At 42.2% G+C, this 23114-nt stretch overlaps 1 protein-coding gene across 5 annotated transcripts in view; it reads left to right on the top strand.

The window, feature by feature from the left end:
* Nucleotides 1–23114, top strand: part of rhobtb4 (Rho related BTB domain containing 4) — a 44731-nt gene that overhangs the window by 11411 nt on the left and 10206 nt on the right. For 2 of the 5 annotated variants that reach the window (XM_061037930.1, XM_061037931.1), the window contains exons 3-8: nt 14865–15066; nt 15476–15579; nt 19423–19608; nt 19796–20615; nt 20735–20954; nt 22229–22347. In XM_061037930.1, coding sequence (XP_060893913.1) covers nt 14875–15066; nt 15476–15579; nt 19423–19608; nt 19796–20615; nt 20735–20954; nt 22229–22347 — 1641 coding nt within the window. In that variant the 5' untranslated portion in view covers nt 14865–14874. Of the gene's footprint in view, nt 1–7753; nt 8587–13045; nt 13616–14864; nt 15067–15475; nt 15580–19422; nt 19609–19795; nt 20616–20734; nt 20955–22228; nt 22348–23114 lie in introns of those variants that run through there. The other 3 variants (XM_061037929.1, XM_061037932.1, XM_061037928.1) reach the window with 3 other exon arrangements.

Genomic DNA, 23114 nt, shown 5'->3' with positions numbered 1-23114 from the left:
GCTGTTAGAGTTCACTGTTAAATCGCCTTTTATCCCCCCCCCCCCCCCCCCCCCCCCCCAATGCTGAGATCGATCCCTCAGCAGGAACACACTGTACTGTTACAAGCATTACAGAGTTTGGCGGGTCATTTTGTGATGTACTGTATATGCTCAGTTTGGTGTCTGTGTTTCATCTGGACATTCCTCTGGACTGGATGAGCTCCATTCCCAAGTGGTTGGTTCTTAGCCGAGATCAACAGTAATGCACCTACAAGAGCTTCCACCCTGTTGCCCCTTGCCCTCGTTTAAATGATTAAAGCCTGTGTTGCTGTAATGCAGCGCGGCCAGTGAATGACATGTGGTCACGGTGTGGGATGAGCATTGTACGCCTGTTGTATCATCAGGCAGTGCGGAAATAACCGGACACCAGTATAGATTTTTCCATTTCACTATTTCAGGATGCCGACAGTGCATAGCGTATCAGCAGTGTGTGTGCATGTGTTTGCATGCATGTTTGGTCCTGTTTGTCATTCCCGCAAGTGGAGATACATGTTGACCTCGGATTCAAGCAGTATAAGAGGTAATGCATGCTGCTTCTGCTGCTGCTGAGTCAAATTCATAACTCTATGTTTGGCCATTTGTGTGCTTTCAGGCTGGCTAAAGGATCACTGTGCTCCTCTTCTGGTTGAGAAAATAGTTTGACTTCTCACGGAAATAAAACCCACTCCAAACCTTAGTGGATAAAATCTAAATTACATTGCTTTTTGAGATAAATTCCTTGCCCTTTTTTGCTCCATCTGTGAGCAAACACAACAGGTTTGTTTTTGTTTGTCCAAGTGCAGCACAATATGAGGAACTCTAACAAACAGAGCAGCACAAATAGATAAACAACATGCTGGCTATTTGAAGTAAACACAACAAAGGACCTTCCTGTTATGCCTCAGCTCTCTGTAATGTGGTTTATTTGTATGTCTATGTCTCAGCCTGTCTGTTTTTTTTTGCTTTTTTACAATCATGTTTTCCCCTCCCTTCTGCTTCCTCCTGTCTATTTCTGTATCTGTGAACATTCTGCCTTTTAATTCGAGGCAGACCGATACTGGTTTAGCAGTTTGATACCAATGTCACTTGTAAAGTTTAATAGTCTCAGAACCAAATATGAACGTCACATACTGTAATTTCTATTCTATACATGCAAAATAACTGCCAATATTGGTGCATCGTATCTTTAATAAGTTCAAACTACTTGTGTATGAGAGGTTATGTGATGGGTCCTAGATATGCCTCAATTCAGGGGTTCACAAGTGAAAAAAGGTTAATAACCCCTGGTGTATAGCACTCTACAGAGGGTGTTGGGTTGATGTACTGACTGTGTGCAGTGTGTTTCTCTGCAGGGCTGCAGCTCTGCTTCTCTGTGCCAGACTGAAGTCCAGTGGTGTTTGTCTTGGCTTCATTCTCTGTTTGATCAGGCTGTTTCTGGAATACTGACTGACCTGTTCTGCCAAATGCATCCCTCTCTAGACAACTTTAGTATCTTTACTGTGCCTGTTCCCGGCTCGGGGGTTACCATGGAATTGGTCAGAACTTTGCACAATTTCATTTCAGTTTATACATTTTTTATGAAGTATAAATCAAGCAATATTGCAGTGCCTGTATGCAAATGGATGAATCGCTTCTCATGCAAAAGAAAAACACTGGATGAAAAAGGGTGCTGTATCTAATGATACAAGTTTAAGAATCTGTCACATAAACATAGCTTGTACAAAGAGGATACAGGGAGGCCTGATCCAGTTAAAATTATTGAAATAACACTGCCTGTATTTGATGTCCTACACATATCCCTTAAAATACATAATTCATACAGAATGCAGATCTTCCAATTGGCATCACCAGATTTTCAGCCACAGTGAGAGATACAAAAAAGTAGACGATATACTTTTAAATGATATGCATTAATTGTTTCGGTGGGTTCAATGTTAGCGTGCTACATTTATATTTCACGGGTATCATATTTGTCCTTTTAGGGAAATATCCAAATATCCAATTACAAACAAATCACCAACTTTCATAGTCGCATATTTTTGAGAATTTTTTATCAACATTTCCCAAAGCCTCTGTACATGAGATGCATGCTCTTTTTGCTGAGCTAAACCAATCAAATTGTTTTAGTTTAACAGGTGGATATTCTTGTTTATACAGACTTAGAAATAAATCTAACATCCCACCTCATTTTGTCTTTTTTCTGCTATCACCATATTCAAACAAAATATTCAGTTTAAGAACCTGTGAATGTAGTCTGTGATAAGCTCCTCCCTGACCCCTGCTGATGGATTTATTAAAGGACATATTAACATGTTAGTAGGGACTATATCTGGTGGATTAAATCAATTTCAAACTGACAATGAACCCTGTGTGGATCTGGGGAGTAAGTGTTATAAATCCAATCAGACGTGGCATATAGAGAACATGTTCAGAGGATTACAGTTGTTAAACTTGTCAAAGCCCCAGTCTAGCAGAGTTGTTTGACATTGTTATGACCTGGGTGAGTCAGAATCCCACAATCTTGTACCATTTCCATCTGTTCTCTATTCTCCAGAGTCAGCTGAGGTGTCAAATTCAAAAGAAGGATGTGAGTGGAAGGAATCATTTAGCACTTTTTTTCTATTTATATGTAATAAAATACTTCCCGTTGGGAACGTGTGACTAGCTGACTGCTACTGATTAATTTTGAACACAGGCAGAAAGCATCCATATTTAAAAAAAAAAAAAATAGGAATCATACACCAAGCCTGTCTTTTGCCATTGTTGCATTCCCTTTCTTTCTAATATATGCTGCTAACCTAAATCCTGTCCTTTTTGATAAACATCCTTTCTGAGCTTCATCCTCATTTCGACATCTGTCCCTATGTCATTCCTCCACCTGATTCACACACCTCGACGTAACGTAACTGGCTCAGCACGCACTTACTTTGCAGGGTAATTAAAGTGATCTTTTAATTTGCTGAAGCATTAGACACCTATCTAGTACATGATCCCCCCCTGTGAGTCACTCAGACACTGTGAGTTATGTAGAATCTGTGGTGATCCCCATGTGACGAGTTGAACGCAAATGCAATGCCATTTCTTTATTCTATATTTGCTGCTTTTTTGTGCATATACTACATTCTAAACTATCCTCAAACAAGACAACAAAAAAATATACTTTGAATCATATGTGGTTATATTCTAGTTATGTGAACTATCCCTTTAAGAGTGTGTAACTGGAGAGAGTCTTAATATGATCAGCCCTGCCACTTGACAGGCACAGCTTAAGAGGCACCTCTGCTGACCTGTGTTTCTCTATCCAGCAGAGAGCATGCATGTGTGTTTGTTTGTGCCTGATCGAGTTAAACGGGATGATGTCGCTGATGTTGGTATGTGTGTCTATACATGCATGTGGACATAACAAGACATGCAAGACATGCCTGTGCAGTCCCCTCAAGTATGCAGACCACATATAAAGACTTTTGACAACCTCTGCTCTCCACACTTTGTACTTTTCACAGAAGATTTGTGCCACTCAGGAATTTAGAGCATCTACTCAACCTCTCAAAACCCCTCGTCCATCTTTTCCAACCCCACAATCTCTTCTGTCTTATGCAAAGGTCTTAAAAATTACAGGCAAGGACAACAAAACAGAAAAAATGTCAAATAATAACGTAAAAGGCTCATGGACTCGCTGGAATTTTTCACCAAAGTGTTTCTTACTTTGAGATTCTGAACTATGACTGGGGCTAGAGGCTGAAACCGTGGTCACAAAAAATAACTGGGGTAACTGAACATGGAGCATGAGCTAAAGATGGCAGATGTTCTGTTGTAGGTAGTTTGGTTTGCCAGATTTGGCGGTCTAAGGGGCCTATGTGTTTGTGACCGTGAGTAATATGCAGTTCTTATTTTTTTCCAGGCATCACTTTTAGAAAGCCAGGCACCTCCCTGGGAAACATTCAAGTTGGCATTAATATCCTAATCAGTGGTCTGTTTATTCTCAGGCGGACAGCAGGCAGTAAAACCCAAAGAACCCCACCATTCACCCTCAGCCCCCCCCCCCCCCACTACCATCCTTCCCTGTCTGTTCACCCTCTCCGGACTTCGCCACAGGACCTCAGGCCACTTTACATTCCCCACATATTCCAAAATCACTCTCCATCAACACCAGCACAGACTTGACCTCATCATGCATCAGTGTTGTGGTTATTACAACCAATGCAAGACTTTCAAACTGTGCCTGATTCTGCGACAATGAGGAATTATTACCGGATGACATTATTGTCAACAAAATGTGTTTTATTTATTCTGCTCGGTTGGGGATGATGGAGACAATGGACACAGATAAGTAGCTAATAAATCAGATCATATCTGATTCTACTTAAGGACTTTACTATCCTGCAAGTCAGCAAAGGTTTGATATGTCTTCATTAGGTTGTAATGAGGCAACAATAGCTGGCCACACACATGTAGTTTTCTGACAGACAAGAGATAAAACAAACTCCTGATAACCAAGCTAGTAAACAATACCTCTCTCTCTCTCTCTCTCTCTCTCTCTCTCGCAGTCTGTTCCTTTTTGCACTCTTTCTCAGGCCTTATCTCATGTTGAACGTTATTTACTTTTAACTCCGACTCTGATAACATGCACATCGCCCAATGCCAAATAGGCCGGCTGTTACAAAACAAACTTCGGTTCATGCCAGAGTGCCAGCTCTGGCATCACATCACCTCAGTCACTTATCCATGTCAAAGTGTGTGTATGCATGTGTGTCAGAAAGAGAGAGAGAGCAAGAGAGAGAAAGAGAGAGAGAGAGAGAGAGAGAGAGAGAGAGAGAGCGAGAGAGAGAGTGGGAATGTAAAAGACTTTCGGAGTCAGAGGTTAACATGATATATGTTTTTCTGTGCATTCATTAGTTTGTTACGTTAGGAATGCTAGTTTCCCACAAACTCATTTCACCTTAGCCTCAATTGCCTCTATCTCATCATTGACCTTTGACCTTTAAATTTTACTTCCCAGAGAAACAAATGTACATTCCTGCCTTGTCACATTTTTCCTTGTCCCTCTGCAAAACAAAAAACAAGTGCCAAAATCTCTTGAACTACAAACAACCTAATAAACTCATCCTGTAGATCCATATACAGATATGCAGTATGAAATGATTGTTCATGTGTGATTGTGTCTATGTTTGTGAGTGTTCATGGGCTGGGGGTAGAATTTAATCTTTGATACTGTTATCAGTCCCATGGTGCTGGAGGACTGTTTGGAAGACCCACTGCAGCTCTGACCTACTTGTGTCAATGCACTGGGCTGAGTGTGTATTGCATATGTATGTGTTTATAAGCACTCGGGACGGTGTGTTTGAGGCGATCTCTCTGTGGATGCGGGGAGTGTGAGAAGCTGGGTGTTTTGACAGCTTTAGAACAGTTCCAGTACAGTGCTGGGGCAGGGGGTGTGCTGGCCTGTTGGACACTCGAGGTGAGCATGGGGTAAGGAGGGGAAGAGATGAGGGAAAGACTTTCATTGCAAAACGCTCTATGGCCATTAAATTGATACATGATATCCATTTTTTTTTTTACAAATGAGAAAAGAATATAATAAAAACATGAAGAGCAAACAGAGGCAGCACATGCAATTCAAGTTGACGCAAACAATATGACTAGTATTCAAGGTTATATGATGTTCTAGAAGCCTATTACTTTTTAATTGTTTATAGAATGAAGAGTTGAAGGTCAGATCATAAAAGTGTTATTCAGAAAAGGCTATCCTCATCCTCTCATAACTAACAAAGCCTGCAACTTATTATAACTTCTGAGTCAATACTTATTGTTAGAGTCATATTGGACTTAATTGGACATAATTTGAACAAAATGTTGTGTAAAAAAGTCGTTCTGTAAAGTTTGGATGGCATTGAATACCACTGCAGACTTAACCGAGTATTTGTCCAAGCAGCAGGACACTCCTTAGTCATGCCAAAGAGTGATCTCAGCTTATTCTCCAAACTTGAATCTCACCAAAGTGTCAAAGCGATGGGAGTAGACTTCCCACACAGTTAATAAAAGAGCGATAAAGCTCGTAAACAAAGCTGCGGAGTTCTTAATCGTACTACTGTAGCTGAAAAGGCCAGACATGCACCTCAGACTGTGCTGCTTGAGAGTTCTCTCACAAGTACACCTCTTCCTACAAAGGGGCTGCCTCTCCACATTTAAAGCCCCTCTCAGTGCCATTGCTGTTGAAGCCATGCTTTCTTCAGCCGATCTTTCATGCTGGTTCATTCTCGCCATGCCAGCCGGGTCGGGGGGCAGTGTTTTCTCAGGGCTTCAAGACCACTCGGGACAAAAGATATAAAGGAGACATCTCCAATAGCTGCACAGGGAGAGTCTGTTCGCTTTATTTTGATGTTGAAGCAAGAAAAAATCATATACATTCATGAGTTCCCAGGGATGCATGGATGGTGCAAGGAGCACAAGGGTCAAGTACATTTCAGTTTTTGATAGCATGATCCTGCTTTATTAAACTTCATGCATGTCGCCTGTCAGTTACTGCTGTTCTGCACAAGGATCTGTCACAGATGGATTCTCTTGGTGCAGTGGCATGCGGTGAAAGCACTTACATAATCTAGCAGACAGTTTATATCTGTTTTTTGTTTCAGAGAGCTTAATAACATGTTCAACCACTAGAGGGCTGTCTTCAGTCTTCCACTGTCCTTAGAGAAAGTTGATTGTTCAGACAACCCATCCCTACATGGCCAAACACTGCAAGAAAGTTTAAATTTGAACTGTTATACAGAAAGAAAACTTTTATTTTTATTTTTTTCTATTTAATTGTAGGCTTGGTTATAGTAAAATGAAGACGGGCTCAAAACGCCCTGTCTGAAAACATGTCCAGGCAAGGTCTTCAGTTGGATTAAGCCCAAGTAATTTAAGTTTAAACTATAAATAGTTCTGCTGGCTGAATAGTGAGGTATTTTTTGCACTCTTGGCGACGTGGCAGCATTTTTCTTCTCTGCTGCAGATTAACATTCCACATATGAATCCCAAAAGAAAGAAATCTTGTAAAAATATGAGGGCAAAAGGTTGATTTTTTTCCCCCCATTGCAATCCATGATCGGTCTGTTTTTCTCAGCTCCTGTATTGCCTTTTGTAGCATTACACAAGTGTTGCTATGTGGAAGCTAGTTGCTATGTCTCAACATCCAGAATAACCACAGAAGAAGAAAAAAAACAACTACCCATTTACTCAGAAACACATCTGTCTATCAGGATTTTAGATGTTTGGCACAGATCAGGCCTACAGGAGAACATCTATTATCATTATATATATTTTTAATTTGACGGTTTTGATCAGTTTTAGGAATTGATTGCCATGCTTTTAAACAAATATGCACAATCTCTTTTCTCTGAGTAACAGTAGAATTCTGACAGACTTGTACAACCAGCAGCACAGTGGTGGTGGACATGCCTGATCTACCAAATAAAGACAGCGTGCTTTGCGGCATGTTTCGAGTTAACAGGATGGGCAGACCACCGTTTCAGGGCGGGGCTACTAGGAGCTCTGCATGACATGATTGGCTCCTGCGTTCTTGTCTCTCATGTCACCTTAAAGTGCTCCTAATGAAATCCGATATCCCATGCTCAAAAGGAGTGAACACTTTTTTTTTTTAAATTGGCAGCTGAGTAACATACATTGTGAGGTTAGAAATATGATTTCACCATATTCGGACTTCATTTGAGAAGTTGCAAAACGCATTTAAGATAAATAGCCTAAATATGTGTAGAAAATGCAAACTCAAAGGTTCAAATGACATTTTCAAGATAATACAAAGTCTAAAGGTTAAATTGAGACGCTCTTTCTCATAATTTTATCTTCTATGATTAATTTCTTATCCCAAAATATGTCACAGCTATGCAGCTGGGATGCTGTTTGGTGGACATAGCGCTCTTCTTAAAACGAGACTGTATGTCCCGTTCAGCATCCTCTTTGTTTTTTCCGATAGCACTTGAATGCATCACAGGATGTGTTGGGCGCCTTGTGTCGTGACGCGCTGTCGTGGAGGCGTGCCTCTGATGGAATCAGCTGGGGAAACAACAACACAAAAGGGGGTGGCTCAGACTTGCAGAATCTCTATGCCAGTTTTGTGTAGATTTCATGCTAAAAAAAAAAAAGCGTCTTCTAAAATCACAACGACGTTAGGTCAGGTGTGCTGCAGCGAGTCGGTAGACTACTTCTTGAGGACTGTTAAAGCGCTGGATTTAGCGGGCGTTGTGGGGAAGTGAGAAGTAGGATGTGACAGGGCAGAGGTCCTGTGCGACGTCCGCGGTTTTCAGTGCTCTTTAACAAACAACGGGGCCACCGAGAACATCGAATTCGCGCGCCTTTGTCCGGTTGAAGAGACCGGCTGGACCATCAGCATAGTGGCATGTGGGTCAATACCGGAACCGTCGGAAGGTAGGGACCCCTCCTGCAGCAATACTGGGTCACATGCTCTCAATGCACAATGCAGTCCACACACTGCTTGTGAAATCCTTCACTCCAAAGATTATGAACCCACCAGCTGCATTTGTTTCAAACTGTGTGACCACACTGCAGGTACTAATGCTTTTTAAATCTCTACTTATATCTCTACCCACGTCCATGTAATGCCATCAAAAGCTCTCATATTCAAAATGTGTCACATCATTTTTCAGGGGATGTTACAGTGGAAGATTATACTGTTTTTAATCCCACACGTGCTGCATTATGAGAGCATTTGGGTTTAGTGTTGTGTGTAGTGCTGCGGATGGGCTTGGCACATTACGCAATACTTATCAGCGCATCATTTGGGATGTGGGTTGATATCCACCTGCCTTTTATAACAATGTGAAGGGCATCCGACCACCGCTGTGAATAGGAAGTGTATTTTGCATTTCATTTTAACTGACAAGACAATAGCCCGTTTTGTTGAATCGGTTCCCCCCAAAAATATGAATGAGCCAGGTGGTTATGAATGGCTGCAGGGAGAGGGAGCGCACGAGGTGCCTTTCATTGATGAGTGAGTGGATTGATGCTACACCACAGCATTAAGCGGAAACTCATGCGGATTAAAACTGTGAAAAAAATAACACGATGCAGAAGTTTAATTTAAAAACGTAGACACACTTATAAACACGCACACGCGCGCACACACACACACACACACACACACACACACACACACACACACACACACACACACACACACACACACACACACACACACACACACACACACACACACACACACACACACACACACAGAGAGAGAGAGAGAAGAGACACGCACTGTAATGCTGATCCTCAGGCTGTGACGTCACTAGAGGGATTTTGTTACGCAGGCAGGTAGCAGAGGGGTTGGAGAAGAAGCCTCTTTGCTCTGCCTAAAATTGAATAAAGAAAGAATCTACATGATACGTTTTTTATCTGAACATATTCCATATCAAGTCAAAAGTCAATTGTATCTGCAGGATGTAGTTGTGCAAACAATTTGGCAAAATTTTCTCCATTTTGAGCAATCTTTCTGCCAATTTATATTTCTCCTTTAGATATCTTGTAAATCATGTCCCTGTGATTGTGGCTCATTCTGTGGAAACACCAGCTGTTCAGAATTTATTTCACTTTTATTTCTTTTAGCATTATTAAATGTCCTATTGACATCCTGGTAGATATTCTTTTATGAATATGTTTTTTTCATCACCACTACTGCCATGAATAAATGATTGGTGCCGTCTTTATGTATCCAGTTAGATGGATCTGACAGCTTAATGTCCCGGTTAGGCACTGTGCCCACTCTTTGGCTGTGTCAGAAAGTTCAGAGATAACATGCAGTGTATCAGTGACGGACCCACATGGAAGAGTCATCGTGCATTTCAAGGCTCACATGGATGTTCTGACCACTTTATTGGAAGTGTAATAGAACCTGCAACTGTATGTATTATGCATTATTTGTGTCAGTGTGGTTGGTAGCGCTTTGATGAGTTGTACACCAACTATCTCGAGCACTGATGGTGGTTTGTTTGAGCCATCATAGTTTGATGATTAAGATCCAGGCTATATGAATGCTGTAATGATCCAGGTTTTTAAATGTATTTAACAGTATAAATCCCCTGGTAAATTCTCAAAGGAGATTTGTGGTCGGGAATATTGTCTTCCAGACGCACTGTAATCAACCTCATTTTGGACAAAGTTGCTCAATGTAACGTTCATGTTTTTCTTACACAAATTCCAGAGAATAAAAAACATAAAATGCTGCAAGATTAATATTCCCAACTCTAGACTTCTATTACATGACATGGTGTGTCATGCATCAAGTATTTTAGAGAATCAGAACAATACACATACCTTCAAAATCCTATACCTCATCTAAATTGATATATCATAAATACCGCCACACAAACATTAAATTAAGAATTTGCCAGAATGATTTAAAGGGTCTGTACCATAATTAAACTGATATTCAAAGGAGATGAGTTTTGAACTTGAAAAGTTAACACAGCATTTTGTACGTAATTGTACGTAATTGAGCCCCTTCAAAACCAAGTTGAAGCAACCGAAAAGTAATTTGATGGTCAATTGCAAAGAAAATAAATGGCTGATGTGTTAATTTGTTTATTTGAGACAAAACAACTTTAAAGTTCTGGGAGATACTGAATATAGAAATATTCTGAATTGGAAAAAAAATAAAATTAATTATTGTAATGAGATAGAGAGGAACATGTTTACACAACATGAAGAATGAAGAAAGAAAATAGTCAGTGGAAAATACAGACCGTGGAGAGGGAGGAGGAGGTAGATTGGGAGGAATAAAGGAAATGAGGGCATCAAGAGGGAGCCTTCCTGTGTTTACAGAGCATTACTGCAGCAGAGAGGAGAGAGGAAGAAGCTTCCAGAGCTGGCAGATATGCAGCTCCTGAAAACCCTCTCATTCATTAGGATAGATAGGCACATATCACCGCCTGCCACTGGCCATGCAGTAACACCAGCACCATCTGCAGTGGGTGAGGCAAGTACATGCCGGCATGTAGTGTGTGTATGAGTCGGAGGTCTACTGTCAGCCATCCAGGGAGCCAAGCAGAGGCTACAGACCGGGTTATGTAACAAGTCTGTGCCAGCTGCTCCTGTGGCAGTCACTGTCTAAAACACCCACATGACACACACTCACACACTTACAACATACACACCTGAGAAACTTTCTGTCATGAGAGTAGAAATTAGATAAAAACAGTAAAAAAAAAGTTGCATACATGATTTCACATAATTTCCAACAATTACACATGGACACTTTGTAGTGAAGCCCGCGTCAGTGTTAACCCCTCAGCTCTGGCTGCGTGTCGGCCCGTGTATAAAGTGGTGGGTCATTGGGGTCATAATTTTGCGGGGCTGGATGGAGGGAGAGGGAAGGAGAGGCGGGCAGTTGGCATGGCATTTGGAGAGAACTTCAGCTTAATCAAACAGGATGGAGGAAAAAAAAATTAGGTGGATGGGGGCTATGGAGAGTTTTTTTTGGGATGAGCGGCTGCTGCCAGTGGATCACTGAAGGTGTTACATAACAGAGCGAGGGAGACAGAGGGAGAGGGGGGAGGAAAAAAAAGGGTGTGGGAGGACTGTCTGCTTAGTGCCGCTATTTGACTGCTATCCAGAGAAGTGTGAGGTCACAGATAGATACATGAAAGGGGTGGAGGGGACATGATTTGGGGGGTGGGGGGGGGATAGAAGCAGGGTGGTGGATAGAGGTTACCCAAAGACAATGAACAAGGTGAATGATGGAATAGCTGTACATCTGAAGCATTACATTTGGAGGAATAATACAGGATGGGTGAGAGTAAGGGGTCAGAAGCTATGGTTGAGTGGGCACAGCTGTGAACAAACCAGACAGACAGAGGGATGAATGAAAGGATTTAGAAAGGAAGCAGCTGATGTGTGTGTGAAAAAAAAAAAAAAAAAAAGAGGCAAATATTGCCAGGAAGTCTACATGGAGACAGAACAGTAATCCATCTCCTTATGAGACCCTCTCTGGCTTTAAAGCAAAGCCATACTGAGACGCACGCTGTTCAAATTATGCATGAGCCTCTTTGTCTGTCTGGTCCTTCTGCATGCACACACACACACACACACACACACACACACACACACACACACACACACACACACACACACACACACACACACACACACACACTGAGTCAATCCGCCACATTCCAGAGTAAAGCAGAAGGTCGGTGTTTGTGCGTCAAGTGGCCGTTTGGATATCTATCACAGTGTTTCTGTCACGGAATACTTGTGTATGCCCATTAATGTGTCACTTTAAAAGTCGGAATTACACGCACACCTGCACAAAAACTGGGTCAGAAATTCACTCTATTTTCCACACACATAGAGTATTTAATGGTCACATCCCATTTCTTTGCTTGCAGCCCTTTTTTTTCCGCTGCCTCGTTTGGAAAGATGACACTGGCCTGCAGGTGACGCCTAGATGTTTGTGTACAGTTCATTATGGGTTGTTGGCTAAAAAGGAAACCAGAGCCTTACAGCTTCTCATCTCAGCTCCTTTGAGCGACTCTGCTCTCACATACTGTATTCAAGCTTCTGCGGATTCTTCAGTCATTTTTGTTTAGAAACCTGACAGCAGGTGCATATCCTCTGCATTCATGTCAGAGCACATATTTCTGTAATTCATGTGTTGACTGGTGCGTAAACAGATTCTCGCTATGAGACCCAGATGCAGGTTGAGATCTGGAAGCTGGGTCCTCTTGATCCCCCTGAGAAACTATCCACACCATCACCAACAACTGCGCCTCATGGTTACATCACTACTCCCATCATTCCCTGCCTCATAGACCGGCCCTAAGCTCATTACCACATGCACACGCGCTGACATACATGCACCGATTTACTGACTCCTGTAGGTCAGTTGTTGAAGCTCTTAAAACTGCACCCTCCTCTGTCTGTATTTTTTTCCCTTAGAGAGCTTCACATTTGACAGTGGAGAGAAGCATCAGCAGGAAAAGCAACCTTGGTCATTGTTGGTTTTTATGCCCTTCTGACCCATATGGCATTTCTGACTGATTCTAATGCTGATCTGACAGTCCATCTCTTTTCTCTGTAAGACTCCAATAATCCTCTTCCTGCTGCAATCCTCTTTGCTTATTTACTGTTGCAATTAACATTGGGAATCAACAATCCTATGCACCCTCCCATCTCGTTTTCTCCCCCTGTCAATAATTACTTGCTTAGTTTTTCTCTCTTTTGTCATTTGCCACATATTCTGGCAGTGACCAAGAATGACGTGCACACATGTCACACTTGGCACCTCATTCCTCTGTCCCTAATTCAGCTCTAAGAGGACTTCCGCTCTGGAGGCTGCCCTCACCATTAGACAAATAGCTGTTGGATAAGTGCGAGGCAGTGGTAACTTTTTATTGCTTCTTTTATCTCCTCTCCTCCACCTGTAGTACGTGTCTCTGAAGGTGTCGCAGGCAGACAGGTGGCAAGAGAGAACGAGTATTTATAACTCTGAAAAGCACAGTTTTCATCTGCTCCATATGGACCGTTCAAGAAGAAGCTTCTTTGACAGACACTTTTCTGCAGGTTCAGATAGACAAAGGTATGGCTGATGTAACTGGTTATTTTTGACAGGGAAGAGGAAATAAATGTCTGTGGTCTTTTTGGGGGAAGGAATACGTTTTATTTTGCAGCTGTAGCATCACGATCAGGCTGGAGCTATGTAAAGGAGGAGGTCATGGCTGAAAATGAGTGTGCACAAATGGCTCAAGTCTCTGATGAATTAGTGCCATTTTTAGCTGCTGGGGTCTGATGGTGCCGGACTGAAGTGTTGCACTGGCATCCACGTCAATGGAATAACAAGCGAGGCCCTTTATGAATGTTTCAGATGCTCTATTTGTGGGGCCTTTGGATGGGTCTTTGAACTCCTTGCTGGGACGGATGGACTGATTAGCTGACTTCTGGTCTGTGTGTCTATGTGTGTGTGTGTGTGTGTGTGTGTGTGGGGGGGGGTACTTTTTTGATACTTTCAAAAAAGTTTTTTTTTTTCTTTTGGAAAATTGGTAATAACAAGTGTTTTGACATGTCAGAAATGTTTATAAGCAGTTTATGGAAAGGGGATCTATATAAGCTTTTAACGGTTATGTTTGCTTTTAGAAGAGTAAGTCTATTGAACCGTGTACCTTTCCACCATCATCTTGTGCTGCCGAGTAGTCATACATGCACACACTTTGTTTTGTTTTTTTCCCTCTGTGGAAGCCTACGGTAAATATATTTGACCCAAAAAGATGATGCACACCTCCTCCCAGGCTCCTGATTTACCTAATAACTTAATTACAAAAGCCTTTAAGGGATTTGACTCTTTTGGTCCTGACATTTGACCCTCTTTTTGGCTACAAAGATGCTTCATCACTTTCTTTTCTGTGAAGTGAAGATACACTCAGTGCATCAAAAGGGAAGACAGACAAGGAGAGAAAGGGTTGTCTTTCTCTTTTTGTGTGTCTGTCTCTCTCTCTCTCTGTCTCGCTCTCTATCTTCGCTGGTACAGAAATAGCTCCGCGGTCCCTCTATCCTCAGCCTGCAAACCATGTGTTCAGTTTGGGAGTTTGGCAGAAGCCTCTGTTCACTGGTCAGCACAGCTACAGGGGCTCAAAGCCTTAACAAAGCTTCCCTATCCTGTACTGGGCAATATTTAGAAGCTACTGTTCCCAATGCTACCTGCCCTCCTTGTAAAAAATGCATTGTCATTCCTCGTGGGAGTCATAATCAAGGGGATTTTGATTTGTCATTAATAGTGAATTATCTCTTCCTCTCTCTCCATCTCTCCATCTCTCCTATTTCCTATCCTCCAGGGCCCTCTCCATGGATATAGACACAGACTATGAGCGGCCCAATGTGGAAACCATTAAATGTGTGGTGGTTGGGGATAATGCAGTAGGCAAGACCCGGCTAATCTGTGCCCGGGCCTGCAATGCCACCCTCACACAGTATCAGCTGCTTGCCACCCACGTGCCAACCGTCTGGGCCATCGACCAGTACCGAGTATGCCAGGAGGTAGGCAAACACATACACAAATACACCAATGGTGCTTTCACACTTGCACAAAACTCCTGAAACCTTCCTGTAATGTTTGGGGTGAACTGCATGTGTGAATGCTTTTTCACCATGACTTTACCAGAATTTTTTCCTGCCAGCCCCCCCTTGTACATTTTTCCCATGAAGTCAGGGTGGCCGATTTTAGAAGGCAGCAGACATATACGTGAAAATTCATTTCGAGACAGTGGGAGTGGTAGTGACTTTTTTATCCTCAGACTGGATGTGCACGTTGAAACTGTTTTCTGTTTCCCAGTATTTTCTTCTCTACTCTTTTGTTGGTATTATGGATGTGTGAATTTGACAAACTACAAGTACTGTAGCAATGATATAAAACATTGTATTACAGGGATATGTGTTTGTATTTCAGGTGTTAGAGAGATCTCGTGATGTCGTGGATGAGGTCAGTGTGTCCCTCAGGCTATGGGACACATTTGGGGATCATCACAAAGACAGAAGATTTGCCTATGGCAGGTGAGCAGGAACATTCACACACACAGGCAAACACACCTACACTGTTTCAGACAATACAGCAGCCACAGTCTACTTATTGACCCTATAACACAATTGCTGGCTAACCACAAGGCTAACTACTTTGCAGCATTTTCCATCATGCAAATGGGTACAGCCAAGAGATTACATTGTCTTGGCTGTAGGATTGGCAGGCATCGACTCAGCTTCTTTGAACTAATGCATGACAAAATACCTTGTTGGTTGATCAAACTTACTGTGAGAGTAATGTGTCACACCCACATTCCAATGTAACATATAGCCAACAAAAAGTCGTTTTCTGTGTAATCCTGCTGCCACAGTTTGTCTAGCTGAACTCTGCCCTCAAGCTGTTTCATCTGCACTCCAGCAGACATGACTGGATCATCGCTCTATCCTCTATCCTCTTACTCCACATTCCTCTTTCAAAGCTGCTTTACTGGAAGGAAATGCAAACATTTTCATTGCTAGAGTAAAATGCAAAAAAATCAATTCAACTCAAATAACAGTGGCCATGATTTTAACATTGAAAAATACATTTCATGTACCATTAGCTGATTCCTGTATATGGATCACCAATCTTTAATCAACATATTTATGAAAAACATGTATTATTTTTTATTATTTTGTGTTCTCCGCGTAATTCCAACTTTAGTCTTAGTTAGCTCCAGAACGAAGTCAAATATGTATCATTTTCTTTTGTATGTATGCTTTTCATTTAATTTATCTATGTTGTGGCTTTATCACTTTTGATTTGATGCTGACTAAAACCTCACAAACCTCCACACACAAGGACACAAGTGTGAACTTTGGGTAACCCCCCCTCAGGTTGTGCATTTCTAGGTTGCGTGTGGTTTAGTTTACAAGATACTCATTTCCTGCCCTCTGTCGTCTTCTTCCTCTCTTTCAATGTCTTTACATTGACACAGTGATCTGAATCTGTTTGTTTATGTGTGTGTGTCTGTGTGCGTGTCTGTCCACATGCTCTGTATGCTTTGTCAGCCTGCAGTCAGCTGATAAAGACACAGCACCAGCTCAGCTGTTTTCTGCCTGCTTGCCCGCCTGGCGTCTGCAGCTCCAGGCAACACACTCCTCTTCCTCCTCTGCCTTCCAGCTCAATTTGTTCCTCTGGCATAAACCTATCCACTGGACTCTTCTCTATTTCACCTCAACTTACACCTCCTCTCTCACGAGCTCCCTCATTGACCTATTACTCAACTCCTACCATCTCTGCCCTTGACACTTTCCTTCTCTTTTACCCTCTCATCACCTTCCTCAATTCTGTTGTTGATGTCAAAACGCAAAACATCACATTGTCAGATAATACCCAGACTGTCACATGGGTCATTCAGGAGATGAAAATTCTGGATGGAAAACAACCATAACCTGAAAATAGGCCAAGCCAAACTTAAAGCTTTGTTTTTCTTCAGATCGTCCATTTAGAAATAAGCGGAAGAAAACAATAATCATATTATATTGCACTTGAAGCATTGTTCTTGAATGTAGTTAAAGTCAGCCTTAATGATTGTTGTGTCAGATTTAATGGCAGATAAGTGGTGTCATGCCAGGATTTGTGATAATAATGTCATTAATAAGTCTGCATGAGATCCATCTTTATTGCAACAGAAAATCTGATTATTGAGGACTTGTGTGTGTTTGTGCATGTGTGTGTTGAGTGTTAGTTTGCTGTGTTGATATGTGTGTCTCCTCTCTTATATAATCTGGCAACAGATGACCTTTGTAGTTTAAATCCAATACACACACACACACACACACACACTGACACAGAGACAGATCACAAGACAACCAGCCACTGGTTGAACTATCTCTTATAAATCATTGCTGGTGGTTAATTATTAGTGATAAGACAGTGATTTATTTTGCCTTATTATTTGATGGACATTACTGTTCATGTAGAACTTTACCTCAAACAAACATTACCATTAATGAACCCAACATTAAGTTCTGATGGGCTGACCTGCAGGTTTATAAGTGAAATGGTTCTGCAGTGCAAAGCAGCACTAATGGATTGTTCAAGTACTCAGTTTTGCTGTTACCCTTCACTCGTAAACATTTCATAAGCTTGTACAAGTTCAAAAGCATCATGGGGCTTTGTTTGCTGACTTTGTAATTTTGTGTCATGTAAAGTACATCACCTGACTTTCTATAATGTCTTGCTAACATAAATGTATACTCTACCAGACTTCAGGAGTTGACCTTGGTTGTAGGAAGAAAAAAACTATCCTTTAACTACGAGTACAAAGGCACGTACACATAACATGACCTTAAACAGACTAAGCCATGATAATGATCCCTTGACAAAGTGCTAATGGGAGTTCCTATCCTGTGTGTGTGTGTGTGTGTGTGTGTGTGTGTGTGTGTGTGTGTGTGTGTGTGTGTGTGTGTGTGTGTGTGTGTGTGTGTGTGTGTGTGTGTGTGTGTGTGTGTGTGTGTGTGTGTGTGTGTGTGTGTGTGTGTGTGTGTGTGTGAGCTGTGATGTAATGCTCTGGCTCTGTATATCATAGAAGTAGAAGCTTTACAGAGATTACTTTAGTGAAAGTAAAGTTGGACTTTGGAATCTGTGTCTACGCTGCAAAAAATGTCCTTTGTTGAAAACCATTTGACTTAGTGCTGTGTGTGTCTTCACAAGTCATTCTGCTTGTCATTCAGTTGCTTGTTTTGATGCAGATCAAGTTCTTTTGCGAAAAACGTCTCCAAGGAAACTTCATGTTTTAAGGTTTTCCAACAGTGGAAATGAAATTTCTGGTTGGTAGGTTGTTTCACACAATTGTTTTTATTTATTTGCAAAATATAAGTACATACTTTAAGGTTAAATACAAGATAAAACAAGTAGAAAAGATAGCTCTTTTCAGTGCAGCCTTTGTTGGCTCAGTAAATAGGCCATGTGCAGTACAGCACAAGTGTTTAAGTGGTGTGTACGTCTGCTCTCAAGTTCTGCTGACTTCTGTTTGCCCTCTACAAATGTCAAAAACAAGAATATTTATTATCTTCAGGCTATCAATGATGTAGCTGGCAAGTTACACAAATTATGCTTTTGCAAAATAGCCCTGGTCTTGGGCTTCTGCGGTCGAAGGCTACGTGTTGATGTTGTTGTTTTAATAAAAGATCATTCATTCACCATCAGGATTGTATATTCTTGCTAGTCAGCATTGTACTGATGCTTAATGACCTGTTTCACTGACACACAGCTCCATTTATTATAACCTAGAAACACACAGAAACATCATCAACAGAGTGCTGCTATCTGCTTGCTCAAAACATATTGGTTGAGGAATTGAATTTGTTTGTGTGTGTGTATGTTTAGAAGTGTGTGTGTGTGTGTGTATCGCAATCTATTCCTAGCCCTCTCTTTGTGGTCCATGCAGCCTTGGAGGGCTTAGGGAGCTTTACGTAAGAGAGCGAGAGAGATGGGCTACACAGATCACCAGCCCAGAGGCCTAGTCTCACACACATTCACCGACACACACACACACATTTGTGATCCCAGCTTTCTCAATGGCAGCGTCCGAGCTCCCACAATGCCTTGCAGCAGCTGAACAAGCTTTTTCCATAACACATATCACACATGTTTTAACATAATCTGACAAGATGTTCAGTGACTCAGTCCTGACCCCTTTTTTTCTTTTCGTTTCTCTGTCCCCTTCACTCCGTCAAGCGCTGCATGTCGCCTCTCTGCTGACGTCTGCTAGCTCGTGACACAACTAATCACCTCTCCTCTGCCATCTTTTCCCTCACGTATCTATCTTCTCTGTTGGTTGTCTGGACATCAAATAAAAAACATTTCCCCTCTTGCTCCTCTCCCCGTAGGTCTGACGTTGTGGTGCTTTGCTTCTCTCTGGCTAATCCCAATTCCCTGCGCCACGTCCGCACCATGTGGTTCCCTGAGATCAAGCACTTTTGTCCCCGGACACCCATCATTCTGGTTGGCTGCCAGCTGGATCTGCGCTATGCCGACCTGGATGCAGTAAACCGTGCAAGGCGACCTCTAGCCAAGTGAGATACATTCTTTTTCAGGAATTTTAAGAATTCAAATATTCAAATTTGGATAAAACATGCATCAGGTTGGCTTTTTGTGATTGTGAAGACATCACTTTCTTTTGTTGTGACCTGGAATTGCTGCAATTCTAAGCTGTCTTGAATATGTACTTAAGTCTTTAACATCCTCTATTCTGTCCCACAGACCCATCAAACCCACAGACATCCTCCCTCCAGAGAGAGGCCATGAGGTCGCAAAGGAACTTGGGATTCCCTACTATGAGACCAGCATTGTTGCCCAGTTTGGAGTCAAAGATGTTTTTGACAATGCCATCCGAGCCGCCCTTATCTCCCGCCGTCACCTTCAGTTCTGGAAGTCTCACCTGAAAAAGGTCCAGAGGCCTCTTCTTCAGGCACCTTTCCTGCCTCCTCGCCCGCCTCGCCCCATTGTGGGCATCCCAGATCCCCCTCCTGCGGACGGAGAGGGTCCTGATTCCCTTTTCTGCCTGCCCCTGTGCGCAGATGTTCTTTTCCTCCTGCAGGGTGGTGCCACTCGCGTCTTTGCGCACAAAGTCTATCTGGCTACGTCCTGCTCCAAGTTCTACGACCTCTTCACCCTCGATCTTGGTGGATCATGTACAAGCCCACATGCGGAGGAACAGGAGAACAAGGAAAATCTGGAGATTGCAGAGGAAGATGAGCAGAGCAGGAGAGGAGCCAAGGAGCAGGCAGGCCGCACTAAGAGCCTGGACATCGATAAAGATGGAATTGATGGAGGAGTGCGAGGCCTGAATCGACCCCAGCTGCTCCAGCAGGGCTCTTTGAGGACTTCCCAGAGCGATAATGCACTTCCCTCTAGAGCTCTGTACTCCCTGGGGGCACAAGGGACTGGGCGAGCCCTTTCTGGGTGGGGAAGGGGCTTCTTAAGTGTTTGTCTGGAGCATGTTGATGATCCCATGACCGGACGACCACGACTCATGACTGTTGTTGCCATGGATGCACTTATACAGGAGGAACCATTCAAGGTAAGAACCTAAATGCATCTGTTTTTTTTTTGTTTCCTCTATAATGTATGAAAAATCAATAAGGAAAGAGTTTGTTTTTCCTTTCTCTTATTTTTAATCTGAGTTTGCTCTGTTTTCAGGCGGTGCTTCAGTACCTGTACACAGGCAGCCTGGATGAGAGTAGAGGAGATCTGATGCAGGTGGCGACCATCGCAGAGCTGCTTGAGGTGTTTGACCTGCGGATGATGGTGGCCAACGTCCTCAACAGAGAGAGTTTCATGAACCAGGAGATCACCAAGGCTTTCCATGTCCGCAGAGCAAACCGCATCAAGGAGTGTCTCAACAAAGGGACCTTTGCTGGTAAACCACTGTGGCAAACATTCAGTCAAATCAAATGAATTCAGTAACAGTAGTGAACAGTAGTGTAATTGTAGATTTCTTCCATCAGTAGTCGTTTTGTGCATGTTTGTGTGGATGTAATTGTGTGTGTGTAAGAATGGGAGTAGTAACAATGTGGACAGTAAAGAATTTGCTTATTTCCAGCATTCTCTTTCAGTGTCTGGAAATGTACTGTATACATTTCCTCTGGTGTTTTCCATTGAGTATTTACTAGAAAACCTGCACTTTTGAATGTTGTGCTTTTATCTGTTTTTCTGAAGTCCTGTGGAAGTCATCAAGGGATTTGATGACAGTTGTGTCAGTCTGCCTGGTTGTCTTGTGTGCTCCCTGTGTCTTGTGTTTGTGTGCCATTGTCTGTCCCCCCTCAACTGTTTTGTATGCATGTTGTCTTTTGCAGACATTGCCAGACATCTGCTGTCTCTGAGCAAAGTCTGTCTCACTCTCACTTCTTCCTATATCTTCTCTTTCGTTAGAATGGTTATAAAATGTTTATTTAGAATTACAGTGAGAGACTCCATTGATAAAAAAAAAAAGCTGTCCTAAATGTATGATCAGATTTTTTTTCCAGTTATTTTCAAAGAATTGGTTTAAATATAGATTAATCATTATTACCCTGACATATGTACTGTGTTTCTTACAAACACTGAGAGGACAATATTTCAATATTATATCATACATTTGTTTAGGGAAACGTATATTGTTTTGAAACTTACGGTGTCGAAACATAGTCCTACTTTCGGGCAACATGACTGCAATCAACTTCAGAATGTCACATATATGATAACAGTTGGATTTTAAAATAATTTATTTACATGAGAAACGTCATTCTATTTGTATTTGTAAAGTATGTTCTGAAATCTACAGAAATTAAAGTTAAATGGAAAAAAATGGTTAAACCTTGTACATATAAATGTATTTAATTCATATATGATCTTATCTGCTTAAGTCCGGAGTCCACACAGGACATTCTCCGCCCTCTCCCTCCCTGCCTGTGCTCTCCTTCCCTAACTCTGTGTCAAAAGCTGTTCTGTCCTTCTGTCAATTTATCTCTCTGTCTGTCTACCTGTGTCTATGTGTCTCTGTGTGTGTCTGTCTGTCCTATTGTCTGCCTCTTTGTGTGTGTGTGTGTGTGTGTGTGTGTGTGGGTGTCTACCTTGTCTGTCTTTCCCCCCTCTGTAGCTTGGGCTTCTGTGGCACTCCACGAGATGAATGCTCTTTTCCCACCCCGGTTTTAGATGTGGTGTTCCGTCTGGACGATGGATGCCTGCCGGCCCACAAGCCCCTGCTCATCTCCAGCTGCAACTGGATGGCAGCCATGTTCCGTGGCTCATTCATGGAGAGCTACATTGAGGAGGTGAGCTCAGGCATATTATGGCAGGAAAAACTCAAGTATAGTATTTCCTTTTTTTCTGTGTGTGTGTGCAGAAATGTAGTTTCTGACTCTTTGTTGTAAATTTACAACAGTTAACTCCGGTCATAATCGAAGGTAATTTTAATCAAACGACTTTACTCATCATTTTTAATAACAGCGGTTACATCTGATAAAACATGTAAGTATATGAGGTGAAGGTAAATTGGTTTACTTGGATTAGTTACTGTCCTAGTTCACAAAGTTAGCCCAGAAGAGTCGGTCTGTCCAGGTCAGCATTCCCCTTTTGGCGTGTTGAGTTACTTCAGGTGTGCTCTCACCTGAGGTTCAGCTTCTGGGTTGCAGGGACCTGACCTCACCAAAGAGGAAGTTCATGTCTCTGTCTGTCTTATAGTCGACTCTCAGCGGACTGTGTTGCAGAACCAGATCCCTCTGGGTTTGGTTACACTCAAGGTCACCAGGCTTGGGTTACAATGATTCAGGTCTTCAGATGGATTGTAAGAAACCCTTACAAATGCACACAGGGAGAGAAGACAATGAATACAAATGTTGAAGATCCAGTTTAGGTGTAGAGTGCAAAATTATAGAGGGCACTTCAGAAGAAACTAAAGTAGTCTGATTTTTTTCCTTGTTGATTTTTATCAAGAGCACACCATGTGAGTGGGTGTGAAAAGAGCCATTGCAGCTATTGTGGATGGTGGTGGGAAAAAAAAAACAGGACATCAGCCTCACTGAGGGGGCACAGTGTTTGC

Source organism: Labrus mixtus, chromosome 5 (genome assembly GCF_963584025.1).
Source record: "Labrus mixtus chromosome 5, fLabMix1.1, whole genome shotgun sequence".
Classification (NCBI taxonomy): Eukaryota; Metazoa; Chordata; class Actinopteri; order Labriformes; family Labridae; genus Labrus; species Labrus mixtus.
The sequence above is the reverse complement of the archived record's forward strand: the minus strand, read 5'-3'. Positions and strand labels throughout refer to the sequence as shown.